The 23,841-nt window shown below is 40.8% G+C and overlaps 2 protein-coding genes across 5 annotated transcripts in view; both read left to right on the forward strand.

Annotated features, from left to right (window-relative positions):
• UBE2J1 (ubiquitin conjugating enzyme E2 J1) overlaps window positions 1–8,597 on the forward strand; it is a 42,588-nt gene extending 33,991 nt beyond the window's left edge. For all 4 annotated transcript variants that reach the window (XM_054196976.1, XM_054196977.1, XM_054196974.1 and 1 more), the window contains exons 7-8: window positions 356–487; window positions 6,490–8,597. In XM_054196976.1, coding sequence (XP_054052951.1) covers window positions 356–487; window positions 6,490–6,759 — 402 coding nt within the window. In that variant the 3' untranslated portion in view covers window positions 6,760–8,597. The remainder of the gene's footprint in view (window positions 1–355; window positions 488–6,489) is intronic.
• Window positions 8,598–8,737: 140 nt separating this feature from the next.
• The window catches only part of GABRR2 (gamma-aminobutyric acid type A receptor subunit rho2), a 36,223-nt gene continuing 21,119 nt past the window's right edge, over window positions 8,738–23,841 (forward strand). Inside the window, exons 1-2 of the mRNA XM_054196967.1 lie at window positions 8,738–9,804; window positions 17,448–17,554. Coding sequence (XP_054052942.1) covers window positions 9,617–9,804; window positions 17,448–17,554 — 295 coding nt within the window. The 5' untranslated portion in view covers window positions 8,738–9,616. The remainder of the gene's footprint in view (window positions 9,805–17,447; window positions 17,555–23,841) is intronic.

Consider the following 23,841-nt stretch of genomic DNA (forward strand, 5'->3'; position numbering starts at 1 on the left):
CACGAGAAACAGAAGTTTTGAGAAATGGTGTTATTTCTGGCATAATGTTGACCTGGATCTTCTAAAGATTCTTCTTTTTTGCTCTATACATCTGTGCATTTCTTGAATGTTTTAGCTGTTGTTATGTGCAAACAAAATTGTTTTTTAAACTGATATTTGCACATCTATACTCTTATTTCTAAAGAATGAGATTTTCTTAAACCTGTTGGTGTGAAATGTAGTTGGCGTACTTGATTATTACATTTCAGTAAGTCTCATATTCTCCATAGATTAAAATACACATTCCAAAATAAGCCAAGTCTCTTAGGAGCAATTTTCGTCTTGTCTCTGAAGCGTACGTGTGTCCTCCTTGTAGGCAGAAGTCAATTCATCCAGGAAGTCTGATGCTGGACCCTCAAATGTGTCAGGACTGAACTACTCTGCTGCTTCACGTGAGCCCCAGCAGGATGGTGCTGCTAGAGCATTCCAGGATCCAACAAGTGCGGCGGTATGGTCCGTCTTTGAGCTTTATCAGTGCAAGTACAGGCATAGTCTGCACATGAAATCAATACTATTAAGTTGATTGGAGGCTTCATTAAGAATATGTAGTTCATGCTTTTCTTCTGTACCTTCTGCATAATTTTATATAAAATTTACATGTAAACTTTAGCAAACAGTATGCTGAATCGTTTTTAGAAATAAGTCTTTTTGCTTTCACTTCCTTCTCTTAAAAAGAATAAATAATGTTCTTTTAGCAATTCTTGTTCCCAGTAGTTCCTTTAATGTATGGGTTAACAGTTCATTAAAATATTACAGTGTCTGAAGTACTACAATTTACCATCTGCATAACATATCATAGTTTTTTGCAATAGAATTCTTAGCTAGAGGCAAAAAATGTTTCAGTGATAATTTGCAACTTTTAAATATTAATTAAGGGTATCTTCCTGTTTTTTATAACCTCTTAAGTAAATCTGAATAAAATATTCTAACCATTTGAAGTATGACACTTCTGTTTTAGTACTGCTAGGTGTAGGGCTTACATAATGGTTTCAGAAGTGACCGGGGCCTGGTGGTGGGCCAAGGCAGCTGCTGGTATGACTGTGGCAAATGCAATCTGAATTCACTGATAAATTGCAGGCAAATCCCAGCTAAGCTGTCTTTTTTAGGGAGGATGGGTCTGCAGATCGGTTAAAAAAACTAAAACACGTCAAATAACGTCAGACCATCTGTTGCATGTTTGCAATGTATTTTCAAGCTATGTAGAAATATAAACGTGCTAATAGCATACTTTTTTCCCACAATAAGGATTTTTCCAGATTTTCCAGGATTTAATAAACCATTTTATTTTATTCTTCTTACTACAAATCCTGGCTAATATAGCAGAACTAGCCAAAATACCAAGGCATTGCTAGTATTTCCTTGAGGAAAAAGAGACTGATTTTTCCTTTTATTAATACCACTTCTTAGAAATTTGTTCTAGTCAATTATGCTGATTTAGTAAGTAATGATTGACTTAATTTTCAGCAGAACAGTCCCATGCAAGATGAAACTTTTAAACATTTAAATGTATGTAAAAATATTTATGTGTGATAAAGTTTAAATGATGAAAAGTGGATTCATGTTTTAAGAGATCAGACTGTCACACTCATGACTGGTAGAGTTTGAAGCAATACCTGTGTTTCTGAGCTGCCACATTTTAAGTGTTAGTAATGTTCTGGAGCCATTGGGGAGTGAAAACATACAGCCACACAGTGGAAGAAAGAAATGGGTAACAGGAAAGACTATTGTAAAGAATTTGAGCTTGCTATTTTTGTGTTCTTATACATGCAAAAGTTAATACATGTCGTCCCAAAGTAGGGGGCCGGAGGTCTTGAACTGCTAAAAGGCATGCAAACCTCAGACCCTTTCTACTCGGCTGGGCTTCTTGCATGTGTAAAGTCAGTTTGTTGGGTTAGTTCTTGTGTAATTCTAACTTGCTGAGTTGTAAGTGTTAGATGTGGGCAACATCAAAATTATATTTTTGTTCTCTTCTTGGATAAAATATTTACCACTTACTCTACAAATGCGTGTTTAATTAAAAGCTATTGTAGAAAATTTGCTGTTGGGAACTTGAAATGTTATGCCCTTTGAGAATAAAAAGGGCAGAGGTAGACTTAATGCTCAATCCTTGTATTAGCTTACATCCTTCCTTCTGGTGTAGTAGATCTAATGCGCCTAATTCTGAAGTCATGGGACCTTATGTCCTGCTACACAATACAGAGGAAAAAAGTAGCAGTAATCATGCAGGAAGAATGAAGTGTTACCTTTCTTCTGCTCTTGTAACAGTTGTAACCGATCTTCCTTGAAAACATGATGGGAAATAGGTGCTAAGGAGAGGGTGAACCTGTAGGTGAAGAGGGAATCTGTAAACTCTTTTATATGGGAAAACCAATTTACAGAATGCTTCATGGGCAAGTTTGTTTTTTCCAGCAACAATTGTCTGTTCCCTGATTTTTACCTTGAAGCTGCTTGAAAGGATAGAGATTTTGCAATGAATTAATGGCAGGACAATTGTGAGTACAGAGATGCCTTCCTGGGATAGGTTTAGCGGAATTCTTGTGTGAAGAGCCAGCGCGGAGTAGTCTTACAAAACACCTCTGACTAGACTACTTCTGACTCTATAAGTATGCAGACACACTTCTAAAAATTAATTTATTAAGTTTGTAGTAGCTGTTGATATCTACTTAGGGCGTAGTAATGGTACATTACTCCTGTTTGAATATTCAAATTGCAAGCAAAGTACTGCTGAAAGTTGGCTTGATTAAAAGAAAATTAGATTCTTCCACATCTGAGCAAAAGAATGTTTTTGAATGAATATATTGTAGATACTCAGGTTGGACTCAGGTCCAGATAAAGTCACCTGCTATGCCATTGGTCCCCTAAATGTTGGTACCAAAACCCATCACAGCCCGTGGGACTAGTTATTGGGGCTGGAGAGCACTTCGGCTCACTGAGAAGCAGAAGCTTTTGGTATGATGTCCCACCTTGGTGTTTACAGTCGATGTATAAAATTATAATTCTTATCAAGTACCAAAACGACAAGCTAAAAGCTGTGGTTAGGCTTTTTACTGATGACCTGGGAATAGATTAGACCTCAGTACGCCTACTATTAAACAATATACTGTAGTAGCGTCCTCAACTAATGTACTGGCCAGATGAAGCGTTGTAATGAGGAGTGATGACATAAAGAGTGTAACTGAAGTCAACTAATCTTGACCTGATGAGGGAGGTTTCTATGAGAAAAGGAGGCTATGTTCTGATCCATGAGATTTATAGAAGCCCTTATTTTTAATCATATGTTCTGAATTATATATTGTTAAAAAGTGTTTCTGTTTATCCCTGTTAAGTGGTGTCTTAAGTTTTGTAGTACTACAGCAACAATTTTAAATGTCTTGGCAATCTGGAGAACTTGGCCTGACTTTGATTCATTATTAGCCTTTCAGTCCTGCTGTATCAAACTTCAGCTGTTCTTCAGTTGGAAATTATATGGACAAACAAGTATTTCACCTATCCTTATATCTTCTTGTTTCTGTATCTCTCTGAGATCATGAGTATAACTGAAGGAGGCTTCAGTAACCCAGAGGTATGAGTTGGTTCTGAGTTCCTAGAGTTTGCTATATTTTTAAAACATCCCTTCCAAGATGATTATTTAATACTTCTAGCATTCTGATAAATGTTTTTAAAATAACGGCCTGGAGACATAAGTGATGCAGTGAATGCTACCATTCTGCAGTAGACTGAACACAGGGTAGATTTGCTGACTTGCATTTTCTTACAAAATAGAACTCTTTGGTAATTCTAATAAATGTCCATTTTACTAAACTAGCCTTATTTATCAAACTCAGATGTCCTTGAAGCAAAGTTTTCTACCAGTCCTAACAGTTTCAGAAGCTTCAGAAATAATAGGACACACAAAGTGCGTATTCAGTGACTGTAAATATCACATGTTAAAGGTGGCTACAATGTAGCTTTTATTAAATATTTTTATTTTTAGTCTATTAAGTTCTTATCCCCAACATTGTCAGTATGCTCTGGCAGAAAATACTTAAAATTGGATGGAAATTGTGTCATGTGAGGTGTTGGGTTAGTCTAAGAATCTTGACATTTTTGCTTAAGGAGAATCTAAAAACTTGCCATAAGTGAAAACACGAAGATTGTGATTTATTTATTTTTTTTAATTTTATTTATCATACAGCCCATCTGCCATTTTGGGGATTCTTAAGTCTTCAAACAAAAAAATCTTTTTCTAGGTGTATATATTATTTAAGATACGCTAGCATCTGGTGCCAAGTTTATATCGGGTAATGATCGCTCCTTTCTTATCTAACTTCCTTCTGCATGTCTGCTAATACTTGGTCGTTGATTATGTTGGGAATCCCAAGGCAGTGGGTTAGCTCAGCTTTGGGTGAAGCACTCAGTCTTCTCCTGCCCTGACGCATCTATATGATTTCCTCCCAAAAAATAATTTGAAGCCTTGGAATTGTCAGTGAGGTTTCTCTTGAATTACAGCTCCGTTCATGTCAGCGTATGGCACTTTGTCTCATTCAGAACGGGGTCTTTTTGTTTTATTTTTAAATTAAAAATTTGCAGTGTTGGGTAGAAACCCACATATGTGACAACTAATGCTAGTTACTTTAGTTAGGAAGCATGAGGGATCAGGAATATTTCTAGACTTTTTTTTTTTTAAATTCCTTTTTAGAAAAAGCTACTTTAAGAAGAATAACACTTTGCCTGCTGAATTTGCAGTTCTTGCTTCCTGAATTCACTTCTCTGCCTCTCCCCTTCTGAAAGATGGGAGTGTGGATGAATCTAGGAACTTTCTTTTCAAAGGCTCAGCTTTCTTAAGTCTTTATTTTCCTTGGCATGAGGAGCTTTCAAGTGGGTTCAGTATGAAGGAGAATGACACTCTTCTGCAGTGTAGTGGAAATCATGGCAAGCTGCTTGTGGTGTTCTTGGCTGTCTCTGTTGATAAAATAAATCTCTTACAAACATTTTTATTTGAAGCTACCATAGCTGCTTGCTTGCTTAGGCAAGAAACCTATGTAAATAGGCAAGTTGTCAAATGTGGTGAGTAATCACATCAGTACTTCCTCGCTGATAATGAACAGTGGGAAATAGTAAAGATGAGGAGGCAAGAAAGGAAGGTCTTTTCCCTGGGCTAGTCAAATCACCGACTAGGTGAAAATGTGGAGATTATTCTCCCACATACAGAATATGTGGCCAAAGAGTCACAGGGGCAAGTACTACTTACTGTCTTGTGGATCATCAAACCTGATACACAGTTGAGGACGTTCCCTAACTGGCCATATGGAAAGGATATCTTTTGTGGATATAGTAGCTGGCCAGAACAGTGCTTAGGGTTATGTATATTGTGTAGGAGGCTTTTGCTTGCACGCAAATATAAAATGTCCAGAATTCTACTTTTACCTGCTGTAATGATGATCAATCTTTTAGAAGAAGGGAGGAGGGGGGAAAACTAGCTTTGGAAAAACTCTGGAAAATAGCTGCAAGTTGCAGTGGGAATACCTTAAAACTGTTCTAAGAAGTAAAAAGAAGACTTAAAAAAAAAAACCCCAAACTTTTTGTCATAGCTACTTTCTTTTTAAAACACCTTAAAATGGAACCTTGTCAAAATGTTTATTTCCAGCAACTATGCTGTGTTGCTATTTTTAATATTGAAATGTTGAAAGTTTGGGCTTTTAGTATTGCAAGCAGTGTTAGGCCAGTGAAATATCAGAACTCATCGTTTCAATCTTACAAACTGAAAAATTATTTTCTTTAGAATACTCTGAACATCAGTTGTCAACATTTATTTTTTTACTGCATATAATGGTACACCAACGTTTGACCAGTAGAGGGCAATGGGTATATGCATGCGTAGGTACAATGCTCCATAATTTGTGCTGGAGTCACTTGGATGTTTCATGTTCAGGGGTTTTGTTTTTTCCACTGTTGTTGTTGGTGATGAGAGTTGAATTTTGGACCCAGCTGTCCACAGGAAGCAGGGCAGTGTTGCATAATTGGAGATCTCTGGACTTCTGTCCTTTCTTTCTTGCCCTCCCCAACTTGTTTTTCCTTCAGTAGAGATGACATTACAAATTCTCAGAGCCTTAACTATCTGCAGGATTATTGAAGATTACTTGAACTGAAAAGAGTTACGCAAATCCTGGACAAAGATACTTGAAATATCTTAATTTGTAACGCAGGCAGAATTCAAATATTGTTTCACAGACTTTCTTCACACTTCTCTTGTCCTTAGAACTGCTAATTTGCAGCTTGAAATAGATGACTTCTCAAGATAGCCATCACTTTTGTCCATACACTAACAATCTGGTAACTACTAGTGACATGTATTACCAGGCTTTCAAGTATTAACAATTATCTGAAGAGCGCATTTTAGTCCTAATGATTTTATTCCTTGCTAATCATATGCACTGCCTTGCCTCACGACTCTTCGTGTTTCCTTTTTAGTCTGAAACTCAGAATAGCAGTGCAGCGTCTGGTCAAGAGCATACTCCGCCTGCGTCCACCAACATGTCTATGAGCCCTCGGCAGCGCCGTGCCCAGCAGCAGAGTCAGAGGCGGCCTCCATCTTCAACTGACTTCAATCGGGTACAGCAACCAAGAGTCAACATGAACCACACTGGGTCGACTGTTCTGATTGTCCTGCTGACTTTTGCATTGGCAGCTCTTATATTTCGTAGAATATGTTTGGCTAATGAGTATATATTTGAGTTATAAGGTTGTTTCTGTCGTAACAGCGGTGACTTGAATGCTTCATTGAACATTCTGTATTGGGTATGACATGAGAACTGTTTACAAAGGTTACTTTTTGTATTTACGCTTAAATCCTTATGAATGTTAATGTACCTACAGATACATTACTTGTAAGAAAAGCAAAGTTGGACATTTAACTACAAGAAGTGTTAATTGAGTGCCCACTAGATACTTGGAGAACGAGTATGGTGGAACAGTAACGTTAAGGCATGTGGGGAGGGGAGTCATTTTAAGTAATTTATCAACTAGAAAAAGACAATTTAAAAATTAAGTGGTTGATTCACTTTTTTTTATGGAACATAAATGCAATTAATCACTCCATCGAAATTAGTATAACATTTGACAAGGAATTCTAAAGTGAAACACGAATATGTGTTTGTGTCCAGTGACCTCTTAATTTAGAGGGGGTACAGTTTTGTAACCACTTTTATTTACCATGACACATTTCTAGAGGGAGAGCACATACAAATTGGTTGTGATGCTGCTTTGTGTGTGTGAAAGGGAGAAAGGAGTAGGGGAGGAAAGAAGGGGCCAGTAAACTACTTGCATTATTCTGATTTTTATTTTTTGGAAGAAAGATTGGATAATCTTTTGCAAGATTTGAATATCCTCTTCCAATACTCTCAATTGTATATCTTGTTTTTTTAAAGTTGAAGGTTATATAAAACATGTCTATTCTTGCAATAGTTATAAATATGTAATATAATTATTTACCCAGAGCTATTGTCTTTTAATTATACCAGAATATACATAATGTGTTGAACTGAATGTTTCATGTGTGGTTTTAATTACTAAAGAAAATTTAAACCTTATTATACTTAAACTCTCATCTATATGAACATGCTTAAGAGAAATATTTATTAAAACCTTGGTAGTAATAAAGAGTTTCAAGCCAGTCTTCAGTTATGTTTCAAGTATCACATGGCCTTTTGTTTGGTTGGTGGCTTTTTTTTTTAGTTTCAGTTTCTTTTTAAAACCTAAAATCAATATTGGACCCAGAGGCTTTCTGCATTATTAGTTTACTAAAAAAATAAACAATTGGTAATATTCATGAATGCTGTGAAATCACATATATAAGCAGTAGACCTACAATTGTAAGGGTTTTGGGAGGTTTTGTCTGTGAACATTTAAGTACTGCAGTGAAGTAGAAGAAAGCAATCAGTGGGATAATTTTCCTCTTGTATTATTGTTCAGATTTAAATGTATTCTAGCACGTTTATTTCAAAGACAATGAAATTTAGCTAACTTTCATTATGTTGCTGTCAAACCTGGTAGCACTGACTTAAGTGGGATTGTCATCCTGTTTCTCAGCTGCCTATCAGGCTGCCTGCAACTTTCTAGAATTTTGTTAAGTATAGAGTATGTATTAATGTTTTGAAACATTGAAGTAGGTAAAATAACATCTAAAATTAGGAAAGCCCATTTTGTGTCTAAGGCGAATGTGGAAATTTAAAAAACAAATCAAAACCAAAACCCACAAAACCTGAGTTCTTTTTTAGCGCTTCTTCTGGATTGTTGATAATCTTGTTTGCAGGTACAATGGAACAAAAATCAAAAAATAGTTTTCTTAAGTTCAGACAAAAGCGTGTAGTTTGTTCAGCCAGTTCAGCAGTTGCTTCCACATTCTGCTGCAGAACAATTTGATGTCAGTATTTTAATTGATGTGTTTTTACCTAATTTGTATGTTTATTTCATTAGAAATTTAAAAAAGCCAACAGCAACCAGAAAAACCGTCACCAAAATCCCCCCAAAACCCTCTCCAGATCCTGTAGCCTCTAAAATAAAAGTACGAGTGTTTCCTAGTTGGTATGTTGCTTGAATACCTGCTCTGTTCAAATATTGCAAACCTGGGCTCACAGAAGAGAGTTCTGGAAGGGCTCTGACCCAAAAGAAAACTTTGCTGGATTTTGACTGCTCTGCTCTGAACGTGCTTTTCTTTTCCTGGAGACTCACTGGTCTGTGCCAAGCAAACTTTTGCTCTCCTACCTGTACCACGTGCTGGCTATTAAAGCAGCCAAGTCTTCTGCAGAGAGGCAGCCTACATCGCCCTTTGGGCTAGCAGAAAATAAGATTTGAACGGTTTCTGAAAATGGCCTCCTCTTTGTGATTAAAGAAATAGCTGCTTTGTAGCTTTTCATTTTTATTTCAGACTTTTATTAATAAAAAAAGTTAAAATGCCTGATTGTGCAAATACCTATTTGAAAAATTAAATATTAATGGTGACTTGATTTATGTAAAGTCTATTGCATGTATAGATACTGCGGGGGTTACCGTGTTTTAATTCTCCTTTAAAAGTTAACAGTAAAGAAAATAATTTTCAGAGGAAATAGCTCGTCTTTTATCTTCAACAGCACAAAGAGCCAGGCTAAACTGGAAAACAAAATCTCGACTGCTACAAAACCATTGAAATATGTACATTTTACAATGATACGTGTCTGAGACATGGCACAGGCACTTCCCAGCGGAAGAAGAAGCCCGGCGAAGGAACAGAAAATCTGGAAAGCCTAATGAAAGGGGACAGCCCGGTTTTACAGAGTCTGGCAGAAGGATAGCGCTGCCCCGAGATTAGGGGATTGAGCAAAAAGCTGGCGTGCAGAATTGCAGGTTTTTATGTAATGGCTTTAGTAAATATCCTTTAGGACCCAGTGGAAATGTTTGGTGAGGCAAACTTCATGAGTAATGGCCAATCGTTAAGCGGTGATGAGGGAAGAGCTTTGAGTGAGAAACCCCTGAAAGCCTCTCGAAAACACCGCGTGGGGAAAGCAGCGTTCCTACCGCCCATCGCCGACGAACATGCGACGCCGGAATTAGAGTGGATTCGATGTTTAAACCCGGGGGGACTTGTACTGCAGGAGGTTACTGGAGCACAGAGAGCCCGGCTCCTGTTGCCAGCAAGATGCCTTATTTTGCAAAACTCCTTTTATTAATCTTCTGCTTAGTTCTTCTTGTGGAAAGCAGAAGGCACAGGAGGAGGAGGTGGACAAGCCAGCTGGAGGTGCAGAGGGCAAGGTAAGGGTTATTAAAGCACGTAGGTTTCTCTTCCTGTAATGCTATAAATGCATTACTACATAGACATAAAAATCTGCCTTGTCAGTGTCTTTGTGTCTATTGTACGGGCAAACAGCTTTATAGATAATGTTTTCTGAATTGTGTCTGCTACTATATTCAGTTTTAACTGCAAATGGATGTGTTTAATGAGAACTAACTCTTAAAGAGGCATGTTTTGCGGATAGGTTGTCTACTTCAGCTTGGTAAAAATATTTTTAGCCTTGTATGTGAATTTCAGAGAGAATTTGGAGAAGTTGCAATTAATAGAGATGTTCAAATCTGCATGTTGTTTCAGCACTGTTTCAAGAGCAGGTTATTTACCCTGCTTGCTGGAATGTCTGTGCTGCTTACATTCACGCGAAATATATTTATTTTCTTACAATTTGAGGTGGGGGTGTTGGTTAGCATGTGTGGTATTAACTAACAACTTCTAAATCCCTGGAAGTTACCCAGGGATTGTAAAATTAAAAATACATTTTGAAGAAATACACGGAAGCTTTACAAAAATACATATTTTAAAGTCAAATAAAGGCACAAGACAGAGTTAAAGGTCTTAGCAAAGTTTATTAGATTTACTGTTGCTGAGATTTGACCAGAGGTTTACATTAGGAAAGATAATCTTCCAAACCTGTCAGACAGTGCAAAGTATGTTATCCTTTTTTGTAGTTACGTCATCCAGTGGCAATTATATCTTACAAGATTGTTCATTGTTTGAAGGGCTCAAAAATAAAATTGGGTTAATCCGTCTTATTAAACGGCTTCGCTATGGCTGTAAACCTGCGTCTTTTCATTTATTTTGTTGGGTTTTTTAGTTTAACACTCAACACTTTTGTGGAGAGTGATTACTTGATTGATTCAAGTGGTTACTTGAACATTTTACAAAGAAATGTTGTGATACAATTGAAAGCAAAGAATACCTAATATGCTCTCAGATTTTTACTATATATTGGAAAATACAGTAGCATATGCTTTTAGTGACATAAATGTTATAAAGCTGGAACAGCTAGGGCCTGATTCTGAAATCCTAAAGCCAACTGAAGATTTTCCACTGATTTCCACAAAATCTCCATTATTTCATTTAACTTTGAAATTTTTTCCAAGTCTATTTCTGGGAAATACGGAGAATTCATCAGCATCATTTTCTTGCAAACCATTCACATGTAGTAGAGATCATCTACTTTGAAGTAACCAAATAGTATAAATCCTTCTTTTAAAAATTACTTTTCCCCAAAGTAGTGCCATTCTCTGGGTTAAAAGATGTTTGAATATTTTGTACTTCATTTAAACATTGTGAAAATAAATTACCATTTATATAGTGCCGTTATTTTTCTGAAGCTCTGATAGAGTGGAAGTCAAAGCAGCACTAAAATTATTTATATAAATGAGTTTACTATAAAGAATAAGTGATACTGTTTGCTTTCCTGTGGAATAATGATTTTAATGAACAGTTTTCCAGCCTGGTAGAACCTGAGGAACTATATGTCTTTTTGAGATATGTATGTATACTCACACACATTTCCTATGCGATGTAGTCATTTAAAAGTATATAAAATCAAGTTTTAGGGACTATCAAGTGTGAATGATATTTTAAATACAGAAAATTCTGCAATACTGCCAAAAAAAAAAACCCAAAAAAGTGTATGGAGCCATGACATTGATATTTTAAATTTTCAGTTATGTAGAAAAAATGTAGTTGTCTCTAAACCAGCAATGAATAGCGGACACTTCTAGTAAAAGGAAATTAAAACCGATTCCTGTGCTGGTTTTCTAATCATGCAAAAGAACAGAAAACAGTGTCCTTTTTAATAATTTCATCACATTTTCTGCTGCGTATTTCTCTTGTTGACTTACCGTAAGAAATGCAGTAAATTTTACAGTAAATGTATTAGCCAAGAAAATTTATTTCTAAGTTTGGGAATCTACATTTGACAAGTTTGATGCTTCGTGTCCTTTAAGGCGATACATCAACCTGATCTAAAGATCTTTACGCTGATTTTAGGAAGCTAGCTTGAGTTGCACAAGTGCAGAGCATCTCCGTTTCTGTAGCTCGTTACTTGAAGGTTGTAGGGAGGCTCTTGCCCGCGGGGCTCTGGGGGCGGGGGGTCACTGGTCCTGCAGGTGCCGAGGCAGCTCTCGGCCAAGTCTACGCAGAGAAGCTGAGCCCGTGCCTTCATGGGAAAGGAAAATGCTGAAGCCAGGTTAGGGCTGTGGGGCTAGGAACCCAAACTGAGAAATGCCAGGTTAAGGGTTGCCTGTGCATCCTTAATTACTCTCCTTGTTTTACGTCAATATTGAGCTGTCACGCATTATTTTTTCTGGGAGCGGTACCTCACTCAGCATGCTGAATGGGTAACGCTTGCTTAATTAGAAACTGTGTCATGTTTAATTTTCCCTTATTTCTGCATCCCCCGCCTCACTGATAATGCAGCTCTTCTACAAAGTGAGGTATAACTTAAAAAACTGCCTCTGTGCCGCATTGCCGTGACCATTGCCTGGTGCAGCTTCATGTTGTGCTCTGGAGAGCCTGGGATTTGCGTAGGAAATGGCGGTGTGCTCCTTGAGAATTGGTACTTTAATAGTAGGGGTTTTACATTTCCCAGTGACACAGTCTCTGACATTTATATATCACCGTCGTACTGACTGTACAGTGCGCGTGTGCGCGGGCCTGTAGCTTCCTCAGAGCATCAGCCGAACTGGAAGTGCCAAGCAAGTGCTGTTGGCACGTCCAACATGGGGGTTTTGAAACCATGTGGGGTACTCTTCAGTAGCTCTGCAGCGGCTGCGTCTCGGGAATCGCAAAGTGCCGGCAGTCCTCCCAGACTATCCAGCTGGACAGGATTTCCTCACAGAAAAAGAGAAACTCTGAAAAACAGTGCTTTTGTTCATATAGATTGCTCTATAAAAGTTGCTGAAAATGCTTCTGGTAATGTTTATTGCTCTGGATAAATTGTCCTAGAAGAGAGGGCTCTGGAGACATTTGCCATCTGGATTGTGCCGTTGAATGCCGTGTTTCTAGTGGTCCCTGCCCATCTGGCTCCGAGTCTCCGAGCCTGTTCCTCTCTCCTGCAAGTTGTGTGAAGCCTTGTGCTTCAACCAGCAGAAACATTGGGCTTTTGAAACTGAAGTGGCTTTGAGCTTCTGTCAGCTAAACGCTTCCTGCCAAGGTTTTTTGGAAATGGTCAGTGGTTTGGAGTATCATCTCATTAGAGATGTAATTTTCAGGGCATGCTACATGCCAGCCTTAGGTTGGGACCCAGAAGCAGAAGACAACCATCAGGGCATTGGCAGCACAAGGCTCAGCACATGGACTGTTTTTCCAAAGAGCGGGCCGCTGGGGCAAGTATCTGCTGATCCCTGCTAAAACGTCTGCGGCTGGCAGGCATGCTCCCTCCATTGCCTTGTAGGGCTGCATTTTTTCCCCCCCAACTTTCAACCAGGTGCTGCAGACATGTCTTCTGGCCTGTGGTACCTCCCAACCCCTACTGATCCCTTCTGCTCTGTGGTGGATTTTCAGAAAATTTGATATTTGTAAGTGGCTTAGTGGTTAAAATGTTGATAACCATTTTTTACAGGGCTACGAAGATGATGAGGGGATTGGAACGCCTCTCTTATGAAGAAGGGCTGAAGGATTTGGGTCTCTTCAGTCTGGAAAAAAGATGACTGAGGGGGGATCTTATCAACACGTATAAATACTTAAAGGGTGGGTGTCAGCAGGATGGGGCCAGGCTCTTTTCAGTGGTGCCCAGTGACAGGACAAGAGGTAATGGGCACAAACTTGAGCATAGGAAGTTCCACCTAAACATGAGGAGGAACTTTACTTTGAGGGTGGCTGAGCACTGGAACAGGCTGCCCAGAGAGGTGGTGGAGTCTCCAACTCTGGAGACATTCAAAACCCGCCTGAATGCGTTCCTGTGCAACCTGCTCTAGGTGACCCTGCTCTGGCAGGGGGGTTGGACTAGATGATCTCCAGAGGTCCCTTCCAACCCCACCATTCTGTGATTTGTTCAGCATTTTGGCTTTGTTTACTCTGCTGAGAAAATACTAATTTTTTTCAGTAGCTGGTCATTGGTAAATGCTGTGATAGAAATACGGTTATTTTAAGACTACCTTCAGAGTTGATAATGCTGAGGGACCGCTACATGTGATTCTGTTGCTCACCTGGGGTTCAAGTCCAGGGCATTGCACAGCCTCTAGTTCTGCAAGGTTTGATGTCTCCTGGGATTTTTTTTCACCGACACCGTAGCAGGGCCAAATACCAGCATGAAACAAAAGCAGGGACAGCCATGCACACACAAAAATGACAGGTCTCAGAAGCAAACCTCATGCCTTATCTTGGCTGCGTGCTCCACGTCATGATGTTTGCCGTTTCGACTTCTCTGCTGTTACAAATGTTGCCCCCTCTGACTTTGTAGTAGCTGTGCAGTTGCCGGTGTAGAGTGTGAGATGTTCGAGCCTCCACACTGCTTCCTCCCCAGCCTGCCTGCGTTCAGCCCTGTCTCTTCGGCAGTCATGCCTCCTCCTGCCTCTTCAGCTCCCTTTGCGAGACATTTTACCTTCTGCTTGTGTTACTGCTCTTGGTTTTGGGCTGGATAGATGTAGGAAGAAGCAAAGAGTGCAGGGCTTGGGATACACTTGCTAAAAAAGAGGTACCATTTATTGCTGCAAAGAACGAATGTATTCTGCATTCATCTTTAATAAACTGAAAACATGCAAAACCATAGAACAGATTTGGCGTTTTTTTCTGGTTAAAACCCGTACTTTACCAAAACCAAGCAAAAATGGGGGATCCTAAGCAACAGATGATAAGGTGTGTTAGGCATGTGACCGTGAAATTTTCCTAATCTGTATAATAACAGTGATTGTGTGCATCCTCTGAGTTTGTGTCCATCATTTTCCAGGATATGATTTAGGGTTTTTTTCTAGAAATCTGGCAAGGAAAGTCACTTTCTGTTCTTTCTCGCTTCAGGTGTAAAACCACAGATGTGTAAGTGTGGAGCATGTTACATCCGGATGTGGGGCAACAGAGTCTCTCTCCCCTGTGGCTTTGGGAACAATAGGGACCGGTGCAGCCATTCATGTAAACCAGATAGACCTGTCTTTTTATGGAGCTACCAGGGCCTCTTGGGCAACTGGGACTTGTCAAGCCCTTGAATTGGTGGCCCGAACAGGCAATGGAAGGAGACCTCCCCAAAATCGAGATCTTGATGTTTCCAACTTATCAGAAAGTTCTCGATCGAATCTGATCCCATGTGATCTGTGTACATTAATATTAAAGATACACATCTATGTGGGGTACACTGATAGAGTAATGGAGAGAATAAATTTGGAATGCTCATCTAGGAGCGAGTTAATTGTTATGGCAGTCATAAACTGTTATTGCACCTTCTCTTTTTCATTTATCTTCTCGGGCACCTTTGCATCAGTCATATATTTTACTGGTTAGAAAAACAAAGTTAATGGCACCTTCAACTAATGTGTTTTGGGTTTTTTCCCCAGAGAATATACTGAAATGCAGTAAGATTTTCATTGAAGCTGTAGAAATATTGTCCAAATCCTGACAGAAAATGGGATAATAGGAGCCAATGTCCCATGACTATGAGATACCATTTTCTTGTGACCAAAGTCAACACTGAATTTTCCAGAGGGAGGTGCAGAAACCTCACGGACCCTGGCTGCCGGCAGCTGCACCATGCTCTGGTTGGGAATCATGTTTCCTTTCAGGCTCACCACTTGGCCATTGCCTTATGCCTTACAGCATGACAATTGTTTCCAATTTTATAAGTTCTTTATCTTGCTCTGGGAAGGTCTGAACACCTGCATAGATACCCACTGCTTTTTTGAGTCCTGCTCTGCTATTACCTGTGATTTCTCATGCCATCAAAATTTAATTTTCTTTGATATATTTGGCAATATGAAAAAAAGATCTATCTCATGCAATCAAGAACAGTTCTGACTAGAAGTGGCTGGAAAGAAAAATATATAAAAAAATTTAGGGCAATAATGGAGAAGCCTTTACAGAAACTTTAGTTGATACCTGTCACCTTCTCTCCTGTATAAACAGGAACAAGTCGTCACAGAAGACAGTTTTATCAAACTCATCCCACATGTAAACAGCAATAAAATTATACATGAAAAACATGGCAAAAAAGAGATGTGCGCTTATAAATGAATAGTGGCGAGTTGCAGAAAGTACATAAAGCTGAAAGAAACCCCCCCAAAGCTATGATCAGAAGTGCTAAAGACCAAAAGTACATCAGGGAGGATTTACGAGATACTGGTGATCAGATTGTCAGAAAAGGCGCCCGATGGGCAGGAGTGTCCAGAGCATCCTTCAGCTCTGCAAAGGCACCGGCGGCTCTATTCAGCTTTGCTGCAGATAATGAGATACTTCCTATGCCAAAGAGTGGTGGGGGCGGCATGGGAAACCCGCCGGAGAGGGTCAGAAGATACCAGCATAGCTGCTGTCACACACTGTTGTAAAGTATGGGTTTGTTTGGTTTTTTTTTTTTTTCAAACAACCTTGGTCTTGCTTTTGGATTAAATTGACAAAAAGAGTTATGGATTTCAAAGGCTGTGTAGACTGCCTGTCATTAAAAATAGCTCTATACAAAAATCTTTGTAAATGGGTTAAATTGATTAAAAATTAAATGACAGACCTCTGTCTGTAAATTCGGAATCATCCGTCGTGTACCTGAAGGATTTGGCATGAACTGATGGTTAAACTCTGGCTATTAAACGTAATCCCAGGCTCCGGAAATTCCTGAAAACCTCTGTTTTCTTCCTAAGGCAGCGTCGGTGTCCCCCACCAGCCCTGTGAAGCCTCTGCAGCCACAGATTTGTTCTTAGCAACTCTCTTGTGTGCTATTTACTGTTTGATGATTTTTAAACTAATTGATCAGAGCTTGGCATTTCAGCGAGGCCGTGCCATCGATTTACAGGATGGCGTTGTAATACCGTCAGGGTTTTCCATACTATTTCCTCATACAGCACGCAATCCAAAGTTTTACTGGATTTTTAATTTGATTCCCCCCCGCCATACTTTGAGTAGAGAGATTTGATTGAACATTTATTGGTACTTAGGCCTTTCCCTGATGGTTAAAGCCAAGCAGACACAGCAGGGTCATTCTTCTCCACTTGCAGCTTTTCAGGAGCAGAGGCAATACCGGGGACTGCGAAGTGGAGAGCTTTGTCAGCAGCCCCGACCTCTGCAGAGAAACACAACCTCCCCCTGCAGCAAGCAGTTAGAGGCTAAACTTTTGCCTCCAGCCATTCCTGTGCGGGGAAATGGGTGATTTTTGTCATTGTTAAAAAGCAAAGCAAGTGCACACAAACTGCTGGTACTTCGTGGGACAGATAGTCTCAGAATAGCATATGACATTGAGTGACCACTGTCAGAAAGATCTTTCTCCTGATAATATCACCCTGGTACCCAGCCAAGCAGGTACCTACGCCGTGGTGCTGGCAGCAGCCCCGCTTCCCTCCATGGGTCTGTGCCCACAAAGCTGCTGGTCGTGCGGCTCTGAAATGGGGCAGGCAGAAGTCGGTCGCAGAGTGCTGCTTGGGCCACAGGAATGTCAGACCAACGCTTTTGCTGTCTTTTGCAGTCACATCTATAAGAAGAATCATGATGTGACCAAAACTTGGAGAGGAAAGACGGAGCAGCTTCTCAGGGTTGATGACCATGACTTCACCATGCGGCCGGCTTTTGGAGGTGAGAATAAAACAGTTCACTTGATTTCACGCTCATCTAATAAAAACTCATCTAAACAATCATGTAATTATTAAAAAAAAAAAAAAGCCTCTGGCCAGCTGTACCAGTGTGAAGGAACTGCTATCATACAATAATCTGTCTGCAAATACGTTTTCCTCTGACCATTTTCACTCCTTACAGCCAGGCTGGTGCCTGTGCTGGAATTGTTCCTTTTCTCTCCGAGAAGAGAAGATGGTGCTTCTTGTGCTGAAGACCATCCCTGCTTACCTCTAGTCCGGTCAGGAGGTGAGATTGCTCATTCCAGCGGCTCTCCTGGAGCAAATGAGAGGGGAGAAGCAAAGTGTGGAGTCAGGCTTAGATTGGAAAGCACACAGGACCCCAGGCTGGCAGCCCCTGGGCCAGGTAGAGTGTGCATCGTATGCAGTTGCAGGCTCTGAATGGACAGGACCATGCCCAGCTTGTACATTACAGCGGTGGGAAGGAGGGGAATCCCAAATGCTTGCCTTTTGCCAGCTCACGAGACAGCAGTCACCGCTGAACTGGTCTCAGGGAGGGCGGCCATCCAAGCTGTATTTCATCATATTAAAATGCAAGGGAATAGAACAAGCAAAGAAAAATAGCCAGCTCAGAGAGAGTGCAGCTATGGGATCCCTATTTGTCTTGGTGGCTCTGGGTTGAGTAGAGTTGGGTTTAACAGTAAATGGTTTTCGCGGCCAGTGAAGTCAGTGACAAACTCTGCTCTTCCCAAAGGGATGGGATGGAGCTTTCCCTTTGGTGGGCAAAAATCAATGTCAGCGTCAGAGAGGGAATCTTGGTAATCTAGGTAGCAGAGAAAAGCCTCAAAGCATGTGCGTTGAATCTTTAGAAACCCAAATCATTAAAGATTGTGGTGCCATGTTGGTTTTTCAGATTATTTTTTTTTTTAAGCCAACCTCATTTTTTTGCAGTTTGGCTGATGACTGCTGAATGCCTGATGTGGACAGACTGGAAGCACCACTCTCTCCTCGGTGTCACCACTCTGGCCAAAATACCTGCTGGCCCCTGGGGTTGATGGGGTGGGATGTCAGTGGTATGTCAGGGATTCTCTGGGAGGAGATCTGGACTCCTTCCCTCGACTCGGTTGGAGATAGCTGGGGAGCCACTGTGATTTTTTTTCTTTTTTCCCCTAGTTGGTTGTATGCCAGGGACATGATGCCTGTGCTTTTTGGGGAAGCTGAGGGGTTTTGTTCTGTTGCACTGACGGTTTAGGTTTTCATGTCCAGTGTCACCACTGCACTGTATTTATGTAAACAGACCGAATTTTTACTATTTTTATCAGTGTCACAGAGCCCATGAGGAACACCTTTGTGCACAGTTCCCACTGAGGAGACACACATAGTTACATGGTTACTCCTCCGGTGCTAATGGAACTGCATTTTAATTTCCTTGTCTTGTTTCCCATGATAGCTCCCATCACAGGCATTAGGATACTGCTAAAACCTAAAAACTTGGAGTAACCTTTATAAAATTGAGGAATATCCTAACAGCCTTCAGTGAGAAGGTGACTTTCTGTAAAGGAAAAACATGGTGTTTCTGTAATTTTTGCTCAAAACCTCCTTATCTTGTAGAGCTACCTGGGACAAAGATGGGGTGTTAGGATAGTTGCATTGAAGTTGCATGTGGTAAAGAACAAAACACGGCGACAGCTTTGTCGAGGCTCCAGCCTTGGAAAGCCTGATTCACATGCATGGAGGTGGCTTGGGTGCTACAGGTTCTTGCGCAGCTGCAGAATTACGCAGTGTATTTCTAGTGACAGATGATAAGCCTGACCAAAAAAAATATATAAAGGAAAGGAAACAAAAGCCTGGTAAGAGGCGATCCTTACATTTTCTTCTGTATGTCATTCATCGAGCAGTCACAGTGATTTGCTATGCCCTGTGAATCCTTCCAGTTTTTTTCCTGTGGCAATGCCAGTCACACTGATGTGGTCTGACCCGCACAGGAGAAAAAGGCTTTTGTACTCCTGAAGCGGAGTAGAGGAGCTCATGGGATGCGTGTGTAACTGGTCACTGCCCTAAGACCGTCTCTGCTCTCTAAAAGCAGCTCATGGTCTAAGGGAGAGTCCAGCCCCATGGCATTGCATTGGCACTTTGATGTTATGGCGCAGGTGGGAAAGGCAACTCACCTCTGGAAAACATAAATAGTATCATAAGGAGATTGTGAGTGACATTAGACTCTAAAGAAACCCAGTACTGTAAAAGCGATGGTTCTCAAGCTTGGGGGAATAATGGGCAGCTGTTAACCTTCAACGGTTGGACTCGATGATCTGAAAGGTCCCTTCCAACCTAGGCAATTCCATGACTCAATATTTTTGGTAGACTAGTCTACAACTTTAAGCTAAAAAGGGGATGGGGTCTGCAGCTGCTTTACTGTGGCCACGGTGACTCTTGTTGGTCTGCAGAGCCCAGTCATCAAGCTGCCAGCCCACCACAGCTGTGACCACTGGCCAGAGCAGTCTGGGCTTCTGCAAGGTGAAATGGAAGGAAATCATTAGAGAAAGGTGAAGGTTTTTTTCAAGAAAAAGTATCTTTGTAAAGAGCAAGTGAGCAAGCAAGTGTTGTGTAAGTTGTGTTATTAACAGCCCAGTGAGCACGGTTGTCTTGCCTGCTCTCAGCCCATTAGAGACAGGCTATTGGCTACGGTGGTAATGACAGAGATTTTTACTTTGCTGATGTTCAAAGTAGCCTACATAAGCGAAAATAGACTGTGTTTGTTTTAGCCCTTAGGGAGTTATCTCCATGTCAGCGACTTTGTTCTAGCCAGCAGATGTTCAGGTATTATTTACAAATATTAATATTTAAAGATTATGTAAATGTTTATTTTGCTGCCTTCCTTAAACATCCATTTTAAGCATTTCATCTATGACATCTCGTATTTTACAGGGAGCCTGTGAATAAGCAGCTTTAGTTGATACTTAAAATAGCTGTATCTTCTTCGCTGAGGAACAACCTAATGCTGTACTTTTATTATATTTCTTCATAGCCCAATAGCCTAATGTCAGCTGGTCCTCGCTGCCCTTTCTGGGCGGTATTTTTGTCAGGGTGGATGGATGAATGGTGGGGTGAATGAAGCATAAGTAGTTCCCTTAGGGTTAGTATCAAGGGCTGGAATAAAATTCGCTTCTCCCTCAATGACCAGCCGTCAGTGGGATGCAGAGGAATGAAGCTCTCCGCAGCCATGTGGCAGCTGAGGAGAGCATCCTGGTGGTGGCTGCCTGCAAGCTGTCCACACCTAAGAGGTCCCAAACACATATACTTTCATTAAAAAAATAAATAATATGTATATATTTGCACACACACACGCATGCAGAAACACTGAAGGCTCTTTCGCCCTTTGCAGACGTGGGCTTTCTTACGGACTTTTGCAAGGCTCTCTGGGCGTGCACAAAATATCTGGCAGCAAAGAAAGTCTCAAACCTGCTTGTTTCCTATGCAGATATTTTTATCTCGGGGCCTACATCTGCCTCACTCCTTCAAAGATAGATGAGGGGACAGGGAGACTGTCTCAGAGAAAACCAGTGAGCCTTTGAAATCACAGCCAAAGAGAAAATATTAAAGAGATGTCGCGAAGCTTTAGTCTCAGAGTTGGAGTGGAGAACTGACTCCAGGCATTTTCACGGTAGCACGCTCTTCCCTATCTTCCAAAACCTGCTGCAGTGTTAAAAAATAAAAACCATGTTTATATTCAGCACCTGTTTCTGACTGGGAACGGACTCACCCTTTGCAGCTTTACTGGCTGCTCCTCAGTGGGTGCTTTTAGGTGCCAAGACACGCTGGGATGCGACAGGCTTTAATGTTGGGCACCTTCTGAAGTCATTCCTGAAGGGGACTTGTGGAAACCTCCTGGGTTCCCCGGAGGGTTTAGCTCCAGACCAGATGTTCCATTCAACCTGGGACAGAGTTTAGTATTCAAACTGGAGTTTTTGCAAGGTGAAACAAGCCACAAAGCCTTCTCAGTGTCAGAACCCACACAAAATGGAGACTTGTTGGATCCATCTGTTCTGTATGTACAACCACTGAATGCAGATGCAAAGTGAGTCTTCTCTAAAGGTAATTTGTAATGCATCTTTTCTATATGCAGCACCTAAGTCGAATGTGTAATGTCTTTCTACTGAAGAGCAGGTCACAAAACAGAGCAGCTCACTGCAGAGGGAAGAGAAACGAGGGAGGACTCTTACTGCTGATTCTCAGGACACTGGGTTGTGAACTTGGCAAAGGAATGAAGACCTATAAAGCCACAAACACCTTGATAGGCTGGTCCCTGACTATCTTTTTAATACCCAAGTTCAGTTGTTTGAGGCAAAGACACTGACATGCAGGAATTTAGAGAAAGAAGATGTTGCTGATGCAGTTTCAGAAGGTGGTACCTTTACAGTGAGAAGGTGCAGGGGTGCTCTGTCATATCACTTCTAAGTCCCATACAGAAATTGTGGGGCTAGCTAAATTAGGCTACTGCCTAATACAAGAGAGAAAGTAGAAGTGCTCCCATCAGCCTCGGGTTGTGCTTCAGGTCACTTAAATCCTCTCTCAGCATGCGAATATAATATATCTCCCTCAAAATGAAAAAATATTTTCCATTTCTAATTTTTATGTCATCAGATTTGCTAATGACTGTGTGAGTGTCTTGAGCTTACTTGGAAGCTGCCACTGTGCTGTGTCTGAGGTGCAAGGGGAATAGTTTATTGATATGTTAGTTTCTGTGTTTTAAGTGGAAGTCCGTGACTTTTATGAAGCTTTTTAAGATTCCAGGTTTTGCTTTCTGGTTGTGTCAGTCCTGCTGAATTAGGATTTGTGTTCTGCAAGATACTGCTGTGGACAGTGATGGAGATAATGGATGTTGACGTGTTTGCTGTTTCTGGAAGAAATGCTTCAGTTGAAGGTTGTACAATTTCTCTCTGGACCTTGATCTATAAATACTTGAGCTCATGCTTAATTTGAATAATTCCATGAATTTGGATGACACTTTTCAGAGACCTGAAAGTATGAGCTGAAAAGCTTTGCTGGCCTGCAGTCTTTGAGCAAAGCAGCACCGCTTCCTCTTCTCAGCCAAATCCACAGCTTTCACAGGGATCCGTGTAGCTTCCCATCCAGCAGTGAGGATCCCATCCTAGAGAGGAACCTGAGGTCTGAGATTTCTCCAGTGTTCAGTATTCAGGTCTTTTCCCGCTTGTAATTCTCCAAGCTGATCCTTCTGTATTTCCTCTCTCTGAAGAAAAAATGAATATTGATAAAATATCGTTTATGACAAGAAAAAGCTAGTCGATGAGGGCTTTTTTACATTCAGTGCTGTTATCTGAGTTTCTTGTCCTCTGTCTACCTGCTCAGTGTGTCAGACACCATCTCAGCTGTTCTTTTCCCTTCCCATTCACACCTTCCTCATCCTCTGCTCCCTCTCAATAAAGAGATTTTTTTCTGTTTGCTCATCCCTAGTGGCATTTGATGGGGAATTTGCCAAAGCATCTGCAGTCCCAGTGGTTGAACAGTTTAGTTTCCAGAGGAACGGGATTAAAAATCTAGCAGTTCCCGACTGACTCCAAGGATTAGAGAGATCAAACATCTCTTGACAACTTTCTGTGACTGATCAACAGCCGTTTGATTCAATCGTATGTGCTGTAGCCAAGATGACCTTTAAGGAAACCCAGGGTTTGTTTCTGTGGTTTAAAGAGGGCATTTCTTTATGGGACTTCTATTTTTTGCTTCAGACACTGCATGCATGTACAATGTTCCTCGCATCAAGTGCCTCTGCCGAACTGCATCTTAGTAGAAGTATCGAAGTGTGATGGGCCAAGTGAATATGCAATTATCATTATCGTTATCAGTTATGCTCATTGTCGAAAGTAGGAGTTGGAGATCAGTAACATTTGGGCTGTCCCCACTGGCCCTTCACCCACTCTTCCCTGCTCAGCCCAACCTCTTGGCCAAGCCTCCTCCAAAGGGTGTCAGTGTCTCAACATGCCCTCATCCCCATTCCTGCGCTTTCTCATTGCCTCAGCCCCAGGTGCTGAGTGAGGAGCAGGCAGAAGGGAAAAGCAGTGATTTCTCCTGCTGATTATAGTAGGAATTTGCCCAAGAAAGGCAGGGTAAATATTTCCACTGATAAGTAAGTTTTACAGTCTCATCTTCATACTGTCTGTATTAGGAACTTCATGTTTGAGTCCAGGGCTCAAATGAATTCTCCCTCTCTCTCTTATACTCACTGTTTTATCATCCCTCAAATTTGTGATTAATTGCAGAAAAGAAAAAAGTAAA

Source organism: Rissa tridactyla, chromosome 3 (genome assembly GCF_028500815.1).
Source record: "Rissa tridactyla isolate bRisTri1 chromosome 3, bRisTri1.patW.cur.20221130, whole genome shotgun sequence".
Lineage (NCBI taxonomy): Eukaryota > Metazoa > Chordata > Aves > Charadriiformes > Laridae > Rissa > Rissa tridactyla.